Source organism: Pyxicephalus adspersus, chromosome Z (assembly GCF_032062135.1).
Source record: "Pyxicephalus adspersus chromosome Z, UCB_Pads_2.0, whole genome shotgun sequence".
NCBI lineage: Eukaryota > Metazoa > Chordata > Amphibia > Anura > Pyxicephalidae > Pyxicephalus > Pyxicephalus adspersus.
The window spans coordinates 64,827,460-64,843,251 of record NC_092871.1 but is presented as its reverse complement, the minus strand read 5'-3'; the positions used below and the strand labels follow the sequence as shown (position 1 = coordinate 64,843,251).

Genomic DNA, 15,792 nt, shown 5'->3' with positions numbered 1-15,792 from the left:
TTATTAATTTTTTGCAGGTAACCATGCCTATTGCTGGCTCTCAGCTTCAGATGCCCCGGTATAACTCTGGCCAGCAGCCACTGCTGCTACAGCAGTCTATTCAACTGCCACAGGGACAGAACCTGCCAGTTGGTGCTCCCAGGAGAATGCAGCCTTCAATATTGACTATAGGACGAGATGTAAGTTCGGACTTAACCTGTGTATCAATTAAGGTGAACAGCAGCAGCAAATGGGTAATAGCGTAGCTTATCTTTTAAAAAAGTGCACAAACAATTGCCTCTGGCTCCTGGAGATGTACACAATAGATATAAAAATTTAGGTGTGCTCCCTCCCTCTATCCCATAGTATAAAGTGATGATTTTTTCACTATGATTTTAAAGTTCAGTTGTACATTAATCATGTGTAAAGTGCAAGGTCTTTTGATTTATACTCTCATACCTAAATGCTAGGCTCTGAAATGTGAGATTTCAAAGAAGAACATACTTAGTTAAGTCTCCAACAATATAATATGTTTACTGCTTGCTGCAAAACGTCTAATAAGGGAGAAGTAACTTTTCTGACTAAGTTGTTTGTAAATTTACACTTAAGCTATTGATTTTCATGAATATAGTTTTTTGTTCTGTGTATAATAAAACAGACCACAAAAACTATGTGAAATGGGGCTTAGAACTCCTTCAGGTCTACCTGCTGGCTGAAAAAAGGATACTAGCTGCTTGTTTAAATTTACAGTCAGCATTCCAAACAAGATGTTTTATACATTTCTATACTAGAGCTAAGGGTGCTGTAAGCATGCTAAAAGCTTGTTGTACACACTGCTGTTGTACAAATTAAAAGCTCTATAAACAAGGTCTAAAAGGAACATTAATTTTTTTCCTGTGTTCCTTTAGTCATCTCAGATAGAAATGAAAGGGTTCCACTTCACAGACGGTAAACAGGGCATGCAGACAGCAACATCTGTGCAAGGACAGCACTCATACAGGTAAGAACGCTAAGGTGTTTCTCAGAGTCAGCAATCCTTTCCTCACATGTTTGTTTTACATATGAGCCAGAAACATGTATGGTATAAAGGTCTGATTGTGAGGAATCACATTTTTTCTCACTTAATCACTGATTGATGCACTGCATTATGGAATAAATATAAATCCTAATATGTATAATCTGTCTTTAATAGTTTTCAACAAAAAGTTTTTACAAACACATTAAATAAGACATTAAGTAGAAAATTGTAATAAACAAAATACAATACTTAGATTGAGTATATTACAAAAGGAAGGGGAATGAGGGAAAATCATACATATAAAAAAACCTTCCAATAATATCGGCATTGAAAGGAAGAGAGAGAGGGGAAAAAAAAGAGAAGAGAAAGAGAGAAGATAAATCGCCAGGCAGTAGCATATCCTGAGAATAGTCCCATATATAATAAACGTGAGTAACGGTACCATTGTACCTAGCATCATTTCTATTACCATGTGAGTATAAATTTTCATAATGTGGGGGGGGGGGGTTCCAATTAAATACCAACAAACGTTATATTAGGTAAGGTAAGGTTTTTATTTCATTGGATGCCTGAAACATCTCCCATATGTCCCAGGACATTCAGTCTTGGGAACCCAGTTCTTCCCATAGTATTTGTTGATTCACATAAGTGATATCATCTATATCTTTTAGCCATTCCATCATAGTGGGTGCATTGGGGGATCCATTGTCTTGCAATCACTCTGTCCCACAATGATAAAATGGCGAAGTAACCCCCATTTAATTGCTTTATTTAAACCTGGGAGTATCTCCAGTAGAGTGATTTCAGGGTGTGGATTTAGGTTCCCAGTTGTGATCTTATTATATAAATTAAAAATTTTCCTCCAAAATGTTGTGATTGGAGGAAAGGCGTTCCAGATATGTATCATCGATCCATTGAAACCTCCACATCACCAACATTTGGGTGAATAAGCTGGATCAAATCTATGAATATCTTGTGGACATCTATACCATCTGCTCAATATCATATAGTATCTCTCCTGATCTCTAGCAGATCTCTACAGCCAGTGAATATAAACAAAATGATTTCGTAATTTGATCTGGTTCAAGAGTATGTCCCAAATCTCTTTCCCATGACCTAACGAAATGAGGAGTACCTGGGTAAAGTTCCTCTAGCAGAATATTATAAATGGAGCTCACACCATGTAGGACTATGTTTTTGTAGGATAAATTGTTCAAAAATAATAGAGGATCTAAGTATGGCTCTTACAAGACCCAAAAAATGAACAAAACCTCTCTATTTAAAATGTTAACCAGGAGGAACCTCCCTGGGTCCAGGGCAAATTTAATTCCTGTAAGGAGGGAATGTTGCCATGGGTAAGTATCTGACTCACTCTTCGATGATCTTCTATATTCCATCCCAAAAAAGTTGAGGCCTGCTATGCTCGATTATGAAAAAGGGGTGTCAAAGGGCCTACCCTTGAAGAAAGTAAGCCTCTTTTCACCAAATCATCCCAAAGAGGCAAGATCTGGGTAACTGTGGGATGAGTATATGTTAATTTGATACTAGATTGTGCAGGGTCAAGGGTAAATGACATGATGCCATATATTCGTCCAGGAAGATCCAGGTCTTCTGATTTTTATTATGGGGTCCAATCCACAATTCTGTGCAGAATCGCAGCCTTATAATAGAGACCAAAATCGGGTATAGCTAAACATTCATTGGCCTTTTCCCGGGTTAATATTTGACGGTTTATACTGGTTTCATGTCCCCCCCATATAAAGGAGTAAACCATGTGGTCTAATTGAGGTAGGAAAGATCTCAGAGTGTGGCCAGTGTGTAAAACTAATACAAATCATTGGGCAAAATATCCATCTGAATTACATTTATCCGTCCCAACCAGTAAATTTTCTATATTAGATAACAAGGGCTTGTAATTAGTATCCGCAAGACCTGCTAATTTTTAAAGGGATACGAACCCCTAAATAATTAAGGGTAATACATTGCCTCCGGAATGGAAAGTTTCTCTTCAGGGAGGCCACTTGGGTCGCTGGTATAGAAATATTCAATGCTTCTCTTTTATGTTTCACTTTGAAATTTCTTAAGGCTTCGAATCTTTCAATTTCTCGTAGAACATTAGGAATAGATACATGCCGGGATGTAATATATAGCAGAACATCATCTGCAAAGATGGATAATTTACAGTGTTCTCCTACTACAATACCTTTAATATTAGAGTTCTGTCTTATGGCTGTAGCAAAATGTTCCAATCACCAGGATATACAGCATAGGGGATAATGGACAGCCTTGTCTGGTGCCGTTGTTTATCCCAAAGGATTCTGATAAAATACCATTAGCTGGGACCGGTGCTGACGGGCCCGCATATAAGGCCTGGATCCTTTTCAACATAATGGGACCTAGCCCAAGTTGGATTAATGTTTCTTGAAAAATTACTCAATTACCGTGTTTCCCCGAAAAAAGGACCTACCCCGAAAGTAAGCTCTAGCATGCTAATCATGCAAGGGTGAAATATAAGCCCTCCCCCGAAAGTAAGCCCTATTGGCTTCTTCGGAGGGTGTGGTCACATGGTACACGGAGGGATACCAAGAGGAAGGGAGGGAGCAGAGAGAGAGAGAGAGCAGGAGATGTCAAAAGCACTGGAGCAAGGGGTGAAGAAATTGCAGGGTTAATTAACCTACAGTACTCTGGTGTGACACTAGCACTAAGAGGTTGGTGGATTCTCTTTTCAAAAGGTCCTTGCTGGTATTTCATTCATTAGCAGCAATGCATATTTATTAACACAGAGGTATCTTTCTATAGTAATATTGGTTGCAGGTTTTGGTAAATACAGATTTTTGTACATGAATAAATATAGATTTTTTGTGAGGAAAATAAGACATCCCCTGAAAATAAGCCCTAATGAGATTTTCAGAGGTAAGACACTGTCTTATTTTCGGGGAAACACGGTAACACGATCAAACAGACAGAAGACAAGACAAGTAGGTCTACCTGATTTCTGAGCCCAATTAATAAGAGAGGTGGTTTTCAAGACATTGTCTCTGGTTTCCCTTCCAGTCACAAAGCCTGCTTGATCAAAATGAACAACCTGGGGCAGTAAAGGTTTAATTCTGTTTGCCAAAAGTTTGGAATATATTCTAATGTCCAAATTAGTAAGTGAGATGGGTTGATAACTGCCACAGATTGTATGATCTCGAACAGATTTGGGTAAAATTGTAATATGAGCCTCTAATGACTGGAAAGGGAACCCCGAGAAAGTAGAAATCACATTAAAGACAGACAGCAGAAAGGGTGATTTAACATCTTGAAATACTTTATAATATCTAGGGGTAAACCCATCCGCTCCTGGACTCCTCCCTGATACTAGGGAAGAAATAAAATGCTTAAGCTCTATATCGGTGAAGGTAGCATTCAGACTTTGACTATCAGCACTTGAAATAGTAGGTAAAACAGTGCGTTGTATATAATTGTGTACTTTAGATCTGAAACGGACTGGGTCCATGTCAGTGAATTTACCTTTTAAACAATACAGATCAGAGTAAAATTCTTTGAAAGAGGATACAATCTCATTTGGGTGGTGAGATACCCGCCCTGATTTTGTAAGTATACAGGGCATTGGGGTACCTGTAAACCTTTGGGTGTAGGGCCCTCCAGGGCTTATTGGAAAAATAATCTGCGGGTCTTGTCTCTGAGTTTAAGAGATAATTTGTCAAGCAAAAATCTTAATTGTATTTTTTTTTTTGGGGATAAAACTAGGAAAGTATCCATATCTAGATTTCTTTTATGGGGAGGACTTCAGAGAGGTGATAGTCTTGAGTAACTCTTCTATGGCCTTTGATTTAGACTTTTTAAGTATTGAGGCAAATTGGATCAGATGTCCCTGAAGAAGACATGTAGGTGCTTCACATTGGGTAGGGGGAGGGGTAGAATCAGTACAGTAATCATTCATAAAATCTTTGATAATCTTGGAAACCTCTGATACACATACTGCGTCAGATAATACATTTTTTTTAAGCTTTCCACCTAAAGGAAGAGCGGGGCATATCCGAGAGTTCCAAGGACAGAAAGATGGGAGCATGGTCTGACCACAAAATGTTGCGAGATACCAAAAACATGTCCAATCTATGATAAGAATTGTGGATGGGAGAAAAATATGAATAATCTTTGTCGCTTGGGTGAGTCACTCGCCATATATCAACTATAGAGTATTGGGCTAAAGCCTTTTTCAATTGGGTAATTTTGCCTCCGGGGTAAGAGCTACTCCTAGAGAAAGAATCCATTAAGGGGTCCCATCACAAAATTAAAATCCCCACCTAGAATCAAGTAGCCTGATTTAAAACTCATAATTTTTTATTGTATATCCATACCGAGGGAGGTTGGATTTTGGTTTGGTAGATATATATTTGCCAGAGTGTAAGTTTTACCATACAGAGTAACTTTCAAATAGAGGAATCACCCATCTGGGTCTATTTGTTGATCTTGCATCTGGTAAGTAATCGATTCATGAAAACAGATACACCGCTGGATTTGGAATCCGCATTGGTTCTGTGAAACCATTAGGGAAAATATTGGTTACACATATTTGGTACGTGCCTTAGGCGTTAGTGATATTCTTGTTCAAACAGGATACCCACTTTCCGTTAATGCATAGCATATAAAATTTGAGAACGTTTAGTAGGTACATTGAATCTTCCCACATTATAGGAGCAAAATGTTAAAGGTGTCATTAGTGGATCTTTGGTCGCTACTGACAATGAGATGTGCTAATAAAAATAACAGTGAAGAGTAAAGAGAATAGTCAGAGTAAAGAGATACAGGGAAAAAAACAAGAAAACAACAAAAGAAAATAAAGCAAGTAAGACAGATACCTGCTAAGAACCTTTAGGTAAAGGTAACTTCACCTAAGTAGGTGTACTTTAAATTTCTTACAACTGTAAGAGCAGTTGTAAGAAACTGTGGGGGCGTGCAGGGCTAGTACCTGTAGAAACAGCAATAACTATATACCTCTGCCACCTACAGAGGCGCAGTGTCATAACTCTATGAATCCAGTATTAATTTAGATATACATAGTAAAGAGTGACCAGCTTAAACCATAACAATTATGGTCTGCCCATAAGTTTACATATCTATGATCATATCTAGTACTGTAATGCAAAGGTTAATCATTCATATGAACCATTCAAATTAGAGTAGGGTACTCCTGCACAGTGGGCCTTCAATCATATATTGGAACAACAATACACAGAGCATTGGCCTATTAAGTCCAATAAATTCAAAAATGAACTGTATAGTGCGTTGTAAACACTCAGTCGTTCATTAGAGCTTGCCTGAGGGAAAGAGAGAGACCATATATGCAATAAACATTTAGTCTGGACAGAGCAGGAGGAAGCGGCAGATGTGAACCTTTGTAGGAGTTGCCAGAAAAAAAAAAGGGGGGAAAAACAAAACATAAGTCTCCTTCTGTTCAAGTAGATAACATCTGATCTGGGATCCAGGCAGGTCCAGACATCTTCTAGAGAAATGACAACTTAATGGCCATTGAGTGCATTCTGCCATTGAGGATGATCAATAGGCGGCAGATCAAGGGTGGAAATAACCTTGAGCAGGTCGCTGAAATTTCTGAATATAAGGCTTTGCCTTTGAGCTTGAATATGTAGCTGGAATGGGAATCCCCATCATCTATAGGAATGTCTCGTGATTTGAGTGCATCCAATAACGGCTTGAGAGATGTACGCATAGCTAGTGTACGACGGGATAGATCCAGTAAAAATTACAATTGTGCCCCATTCAAACCTAGCACTTGTTTGCGGCAGGCCGCGGCCATATTTTTTTCCCCGCACCTGGAAATAATTGGACATGGCAAAGGACATCACTTAGTCTCAGGGGCTCAGAGGATCTGGAGCATAAGGCCCTATGCCCTCTGTCAAACATTATTTCAGTGGATACAGGGGGGTCCACCAGTAAATTGAAAATACCTATTACAGATGCCATCAAATCGGGGATGGTAGTGGCCTCTGATAAGCCACGAATTCTAATATTGTGCCGCCTGTTGCGGTTTTCTAGGTCATCTATAAAACAAAAGGCATTTTGTATCTTGCGGGTATGATCCAAAACATCTTTTGGAAAAACAGCTTTTCCACTTTAGTTTCTAACTAAAGTTTTGGTTTCTAAATTCTTCCTAAGCTCAGCCAGCTCCTCCTTAAATGAAGTTTTCAGGGTGGCATGTATGGTTTTGTAGATCAGATCTAGTAGGTAGGGAATGTAAAAATGCCCTAATTTCTTTCAGAGCAGCTGGGGATTCAGGCTCACCTGAAGATACTGGCGAGGCAGGTTCATCAAAGTCCTCTTGGGACTGGTGGGGACGCGGTGAGGTGGTGGAACCGCGTCTAACATCTGCCATTTTGTCTGCCATGTTAGACTCTTCAGAATGCAAAGAGTTCTGAGGGAAGAATTACGCGATACCGCTGCTTGCGGAAGTACAGACTCCCCGGTGAGTAGAGGAAGCGTTCCCCTTCTTGGCTGTGTGATGTTTAGGCGTTATCGCTGGCATATTCGTGGGATTCTGTCTCTTAAAAGATGCGCTCAGCACAGAGCTCTGGAGGATGCAACTACAAATTCTATTATTCCTTTACAAGTATTGAAGAGCATGTTCATTTTGAATATTTGTCTTCCTCTTGTAGTGTCATTAGACATGTTAAGGTACTTTTTCAGTATTCACCATTATTCTCACTTGTCCCTGCATCCTGCTTAAAATAGAAATAGTAAAATGCTAAATTGTTAAAAGTATGGTCTCACATATATCCATTATTTCAACATTTGGTCATGGAAAAAAAAAACCTGGTAAAATGAAATGTGTGGGGGGAAAAAACTCGGATATTGCTTTCAATAAAGCAGATCCTGCACTAGACAGTATTAGATTTCTGTCCTTTTCCTAGTCTATCGAGACCCTGGCATTAGGAATATCAGAGCTCACGAGATATTTCTGCACTGTGCAGGTCAACAGATGAGATTTAGGGTACTTTTTTTCCCCTGGCATCTCACCATGAAGATGTCATCTGCAGTGTGGAAATTGATGTTTATGAAAGATTTATTTTAACTTTTTTTTTCTCGCCACAGGTATTTTTGTAGCAATTTATTAAGGGTTAGGGAGGTGGGATAATGAGCTTTTTTCACGCTTCAGGTACCATTAAGTACAGATTTTAATCATCTACTTTCTAAAATTTTCAGTGTTGTGTGGAAAAAAACATTAAAATTGTATCCGCATTATAACAGTTATTTTTTTACTGTCCAGAAATAGCTGCTGCATTAATGCAACCTGCAAAAACAAATGATTTTCAGACTGACTTTTATGTGAGATTCACCCCTTTCAATCAACCCAAGACTCCAGTCATCCGCTATAAATTTAAACCATGCAGTTTGATGTTTTTGAACAGATTACAGGGACAAGTAAGAATAAAGGACGTGGTGGAAGTTCATTTATTTTTTTTTTAAACATATTACATTTCAAGCTGTTATCTCTGTTGTGTTTTTACTGTATAGAAAAAAACAACTGTCTTGTCTATAAAATATTTTCAGGGAAATCAAATACAGAAAATAATATTGTCAGATCCTCAATTGTATTTTAGCATCAGAAATCAATCTATGTGCCACATGCCAGCTAGCATAACCTCTTAAAACTGAAACACAAACCATGGAAAGAAAAGGGATATTTTAGGCACCAATCAAAAAAGAGAAAAAAAAAACTTATCTTTAATTGGTAATTGTCCTAAAAAATTTCACTCTATATACAATTATTTTAAAATCATTACAATAGTTTCACATATATCATATTTGACGTGTTTCATGGACTTTAGTCCGCTTCTTCAGGAATTATCAGTAGGCTCTATAAATACAATATATTTTAATTTTTGATTAATTTACATACCAATAATCAAATTTCTTATATATCAACATTTGCCCAAAACTATATATAGTAGCTTTATTTCTTCTTCACACCTCCTCCAACATATTTTGTAAGGAGTCACATATGAGAAAGACACCAATATATGTCCAGTAAGATATATCCAACATACAAAAATAAAGCCAATTTATAGGTACATGTATCTAATAAAGAAATGCACCAATATAAATTGGTATGAGAATGGAACCATTCAATAACGTACCTATATCAAATAGTCATTCACAGACCTTTTCCAAAAAAGAACAACCCAGTTAGATTCAAAGGGATTCCCTCCTAGAGTACTGCATGATCTTAGAATATAAGACACGTTTTCTTGAAGATGCAACTTGACGATGTGGTGGCAAATTTAATTCTATCAGCAACAAGTCAAAATCTGATTTTATAATTAGCAGATGTTGCATGGCCATAATAGTTATATCTGGATGTTGGTGAGCTGAATATCCTACTAGTCTTTTCCTTTCTTTACACTTCCCATGTTCTTTCTGAGAGATGTTTTTTCTAATGCTGCGTTTGTCATTGTAAAATTATTCTTACAAAGACTGGAACTCTTCATTAATGCAATTGGTGGGCAGAGCTAGAAACTAAAGTAAAGAGTAGTATATCTGAATAATATAAGTAGAAGGTGTGTGATTCAGGTTGTTTGCAGCCTCTCTATCATTTTAGGTAGATTAGGGTGAAAATGAGCCATTTTTCATTACATCCTAAACTTGAAATAAATTACCAATATAACCTGTACATGTTAATGTGGGCATGATGATCTTACTGTGTTTTGGGATTTATTTTCCCACTCTGCCATTGGACCACACTTTTTTAATAATGAAACCTGTATAAAAAATGACATACAATGAAAGATATTGTGGCAAGTCATAGCATGTATTATTGTAAGAGTTGTCCACTGACATATACTGGTGATGACCAACTTATAGTATAGTAGTGTTTGGAACTTCATTTATGGCACAGGGCACCCATTCTGACATACACCTGTGAGACGAAGTGTTAGGTGTACACCTATCACAAACCTAACCTAAACCAAATTGCATAAACAAAGCCTTCCTTCAGAGAAAACTGTGAAAGGATACAGTTAGCTGAAATGGCATGTAGATCTTGACCTTTCTTGTAAAAGTTTGGCTTGGCTTCACAATAAATTTTATCTTGCTGTGTTGCTCAGTCATATTGTATGAAGACTACACGGGTAAATTTGGGAGGTGAGGGCCAATATTTCACATTTACAGTAAGAGATCTGCAAATAACTTGCTGCCTTCCACCTCTAAATCTATTTATAGCTTGAATACATGTAAAACACTGAAGGTAACTTTTTCGTCAACTGTTTAGTTTGAGTTTTCCAAATTTGCGGCACTTTTAGATAAAAGGGCAACAGATTAGCTAAGGCACTACAGTGCAATATTTTGGATTTTGCAGCTTCTGCACACGCAGGGATGCCAAAATAAGCTTTTTGTGTTTGCTTCCATCATTATTGCCTGGCATAGTACCTCTGTTCACTGGAGATGTGTGTCGCCTATCTGTTACTGCTATTATGCACTTGTGAAAGCAGCTTTCCTCAAGCACATACATACACACACACAATGCCCATGTGCTCAAAGCCTAAATCACAATGTAAAAAGCACCTGTGTGACATTAGCCTAACTCTTTCTGATTTATATGCCTTTTGTGCTTTAAACCTTTGCATGGCATATTTGCTTAAGCTTTTCTGACTGATGTAACAGCCCATTTAGGCATCAGGTGGTTTAAGGCAGGATATGCCTTCACTTTTTTTTTTTTTAAAGTCACCTATCTTATTTGTCTCCCCCATAGCCCATACTCTGGGGAGGCATTAGTTGTGGTTGTGTGCATTACCTGCTTTGAAACCAATGCCTTTCATTTTAAGGCCAGGTTCAGCTAGTCCCAGCGGGAAGTCGCCAGGATCGTTGCCCTCAGTCAACTTGGGACACTACCCTCAACAGGTAATTTCCTGTAATCAAATGGCCCCTTTCCATTAGGATTAGTACATAGTTTAGGTCCCTCTCTGGATGGGCGTTAGGAATAAGTCAGTGCTGATTTTTACCACCTCCAGTCTGATCCTAAGTTTTGTATATCCTGCCTGCATAGTTCAGTTTGCATGCTTAAATGTCTTTTGTCTTTCTGAATAAGCTGAAACATACTAAATCATTTAAGAGCTACTTGTGTATGAATAGTTTGAGTTTTTCTATTCTTTTCCCAGTGTGTTTTAAGTGATCTGTAAATGTCTTGTGATTTGCCTTGTCTTGTGTCTGCAGATGTTCCTGCAATGGATTTATAATGGCATGCCTCAATCTTGTGTATACATTGGACTAAGCAGGTTCTGCCTGCTCCGAAGTCCTCCTTCAAGTAATTGAAACCACATAATGGTTATGAAGTAAAGCAGTAACATTTTGAGTGTAAAAGCCTGTAAATGTAAATAAGAGTACACTCTATGGGTACAGGAACGCCTAAGATGGTTTAACTGAGCTTTTCTCAGTGGGGCTCCTTTAAAATTGCAAATTTGATTGCCTGAAGTATTTCTCTTTTTGTTTGATAGGTGAAACATAGAAGTGATGACAGCAAGTGCCGCCTGGGCTCTCCTAAACTTCATGAGCAGCCTGCAGCTAGTCAGATGAAGCCAATCCGAACAGGGGCTATCAAACCTTCTGTGGCGAAAATGGAGCGGAGTGCATCTTAAGAATGGGTTCCATATTTTTTCCCTATTGTAAACATCAACTTGTTCTTACTGCCTCTTTTCTATAACCCAATTTACCCATGTTCCTAGAAGATTCTTCTTTATCTGGGAGCCATCACACATTAACTCCAAAATCATATGAACATATAACATGGACAATAATTCCCCAGAAAAGTTTGCAAACTACCTGTATTCACATTCTTTAGATTTTTTTTTCAGCTGAATGGACTCCTATAAACAAGCAGGAGCATCTTTACTTTTCACCTTTGCTACCACCAGCTCTACTCCCCTTCTACATCATGCGCCCACACAGTTGGAAAATTGTTGCCATCATATGTCCCTGCTTTTCTTTTTTTCTATCTGATGCAGAGCAGCATTTACATCACTTGTTTCTTAAAAATGGTTTCCATTTCCATTTTATGTGTTTACTCCATTTTTCTCTAACTTTATTTTTTTATTTAACGCCGTCATAGCTTTCAGCAAAACCTGCACATATTTGTTTTATTGTATTATATGTTGTGGGTTTTTTATATGTATGTTTTTACCCCTCTGTGTACTTCTGGGTTTGTCAAGCTGATGTCTTGGCAGAAATATAGTAGAATGCTGCTGAACTAGAAAAAAAGCTTTGATGTGTAGAACTTTTAAATCACGTTCTGCTTTGCCAGTTTACGCTAATGTGTTTTTTTTTTTTTTTATTATGGTACAGTTAACTACAGCCAACTAAAAGCTAAAATCACAAATGTATATAAGAGATTCTGTCAAAAATACAAAATGCTGGTGAGAGCTTCATGCTAGTTATAGACTTATGTCATTTTCAATGAAGCTAGATGCTCCCTGTTTCAGTTTCCTATTCGTGTGTAGCGCCTGTGAGTTAGCAAATGACAACTTCCATTTAAGACTTCTCACAATGGTGTATTGTATTTGATTGATTTAATGGGTGTCCATTTTTCTAGGCTCGTGGTAAGATTTGACTACCATGCAATTGAGATAATGTTGGTGGTTATGCAGGGAGCAGCACCATCAGTATTAGCCCAGTCTGGAAGAAATAATGGGTATTATCAGAAAAGCAGTTTTGGGTAGTCTGCTAGGGATGTTTTCTAGGATCACCTTATCGCAATGCAACTCAACTTTCTTCAACTACTTCCCCTACCTGTGTCATTGATCACTGCAATGATGAAGAGAAATCTCCTGCTAAAGATTTATTAGAAACCAACACTTCAGGGGTGTAAGGTTCATAGACCCTGCTCTGTTTTTTCAATTTGCCAGCCCTAACCTCACCACTGTGTCCTTTAGTGACGTCAGGGCCAGCAGGAGAACCACAGAGTGCAGACCGGGGAAAATAAAAAAAAAAAAAAATTCTTGGAAATGTGAGTTTCAGAAGTTTTATTAGCAGGAGATTTTCTCCTTTACTACAACGAATGGTGATGTGGGCAAAGGAAAGTTATCTTTTTTTTGGTCGTCCAGTGACAGTTGCTTTATTAAGTGCATGCATAAAAAATATTTAGAAGGTTGTGATTGGATTTTGGGTACCCCCTGTGAAGTTTACAGAATAAGATGTAGACGTTGGAGAGACCTTCACAATAGACTAAAGCAGTTGGTCACTCATGCTCATTTTATTGGGCTTGCTTTGTCACACGGAATTTAACTTTTTACAGAATGGTTTACAGAAAGGTAAATGATCATTTAAAAATATTCTGTATGAAGTTTGAAATCTGCTTGAAGTGTTACATTTACAAAGGACAGAGATTGTTTTAATTTAAACTTAAATTTAAAATGGCTATTTGGGGGGAAAATAGCTGCATTTTACTAGTTTTTGTAGTGTTGTAGGTAGTCTACAGACTGAGTGCAAAAGTTCCAACAATGGCAAAGTAAGATTTAGTCTGCAGTCATTTTGTCCCATTGTTCTAACAAAATCAGCCTATTTTAGTCATATTGTTTACCTGGGTAAAGGAATATCTGCAAACCAGCTTTTAAAGTCTTAAGTAACAGCAAAGCCCTATCTCCTTTTTTTTTTTTTTTTTTTTTTGCACATGTATGCTTGAGGTTAATATATGCATCAAGCTCCACCACCACTTGTATTTTAACTTTATGCAGTCTCCACCTATAAAGAAAATGTATTTTGCATTGATTTATGGTCCATCTTTCAGCAAGTGGTCTGTGGGAGGAGTAAAATAGCACCCACATGCCAAACACTGGCTGCCTCTGTGCTTAAATCACAAGAAGGTATTGTGCTTCCTCGATTGTAGTGGAAGGATGTCATTTCTAGGCAGTGGACATTATGGAGCAGGTTGCATAGATCTGCACACTATAACTGTCCAATGCCCAGACATTACAAAGGCAACATGATGGTGGTACCCCCTTGTCTTTCAGAAGAAGTCCCAGCCTGTTCGTCAGACAAGGATCTTGAAACTGCAAATACATTTGAAGACTCATGGTGGGGAAGATAAGTCCACCCATTTTTTATGTTACATTACTGCTATCGTTCCAAATGTGACAAAGTGCAATAAATATAAAAATGAATTTCTGCCAGCCTGGATTATAAAGGCTGCAGGCATTAATAGATGACATTTAGGATTATTACAATAACTACATAAAAAATACAATTGGCAAAGACCTTTGTTTTTAGGGTTTTTTTGTATACGCAGAACTGCACATAAACTGTATGTGCATTTTTAAATTACAAACTGACCTTCCCATATAAACCACTGCAGGTTCAATGTTGCAGCCAAGTGCATTACTTGTGCAATCAAATTAAGATGTTTTCTGATTTCCCCTCCTTTGTCCCAAACATGCAGCACAATACAAGGTTCCTAGTCTGATTTTTTATATATGCAGTAAACAGTGTGTATGTAGTAGCAGGATTATACAATTTCAAAAATCTTTACCTTGCTTCAAATGAGTCTGTGTTATGTATGTGGTATATAAACACAGGCTCATTGGACTTGGTGCTACATCACCTGGTCACTTGGGCAATCAGCAGCCCCTGAGTATAGAGACGTACAGCCGACAGTGATCTCTATTCTAAAGTCAAGCACAAACCTGTATTAAGTATCTGTGAACAAAATCTATACTGTAGTCCTGGATGGATAACCCCTCTACTGGAGAGACAGAGTACTGAATATAGAAAAAGGTACTGCTTTTTTAGATCTCCAAGTGCCCTAATGCCCTTTAGGGCTTCTGTGAGTCCTATTTGAATATAAAGTCCTATTTTGCCCATAAAAAAACAGAATATTCAACTCTATTTTTTATACACATGATGTAGGAATAAATGGTAGTTTTTGGACTCACAGCCTTCTAACTAAAGTGACTTAAGTTTGAAGAACATTCAACTAGAAATGAAGTACAGTTCTTATGCATCATTGACATGGTTGAAGGTCATATTAACAAAGGGATGTTTACTAAACCAGAGCCCCTTGCTATACTGTTTTGACGTGAGTCCTTTGTTATGGGTGCTTCAGATAAAAATTGGTGTGGTGGGAGAGGTCATAAAGATGCATATATGGAATGAAGAGAACTTGTCAGAACGTTTGATGTCTTCAGCAGGGGTTGCTCTCCTGCACAACTGGTGGCAGGAAGGCTCCAAGAAACGTCACTTCAGGGTCAGGTTTGCTGTGTTTGGGACCTAGCAGTGTTTTGTAGTAGTCATAGCCTCCAGCATTGGTGGACACCACAGCTATGTTATCTTTAAAGGTTTCTTGGAATTTGAACTTTCATCATCAAGCAGCTTCAACAGTCACACTGGAGGCAGCTATACCAGTCACATATCCATAAAATGTAAGTGTTATTGTACAATGGAGGCTGGTAACCTGTGACACCCCCCCCCCCCTGCTGCTTAACCCCTTGCAATCTTGTCATGTCAGAGATCTTAAAAGTGATAGATATCAAGTGTTTTATATTTTTTTTTAAAGATATTGAGAGATCCCTGAGAGAAGTCCCTGAAAAGAAAGAAACCCCCTCTTGGCTTTCACCACCCAACTTGGTGTCAAGTTAAACACCACCCGTGCCCCCTCCATCACTTTTCCCAGTTCAATTTTTCTCCCTTCTTAAAACTATGTGATTGTACTAGCTCTTATCATCTGGAATAATTCTCATTTAAATAAAAAATGTAAAAAAAAATAAAGCAAAATATCCTTTTTTGGCTTGAAA

General features: G+C 38.0%; 1 protein-coding gene across 8 annotated transcripts in view; it reads left to right on the top strand.

Moving 5' to 3' along the window:
* PRRC2B (proline rich coiled-coil 2B) overlaps positions 1-15,792 on the top strand; it is a 101,768-nt gene extending 85,976 nt beyond the window's left edge. For 3 of the 8 annotated variants that reach the window (XM_072430055.1, XM_072430056.1, XM_072430052.1), the window contains 4 exons: positions 18-179; positions 888-979; positions 10,840-10,915; positions 11,509-15,792. In XM_072430055.1, the coding sequence (XP_072286156.1) occupies positions 18-179; positions 888-979; positions 10,840-10,915; positions 11,509-11,649 (471 nt within the window). In that variant the 3' untranslated portion in view covers positions 11,650-15,792. The other 5 variants (XR_011923312.1, XR_011923313.1, XM_072430054.1 and 2 more) reach the window with 5 other exon arrangements.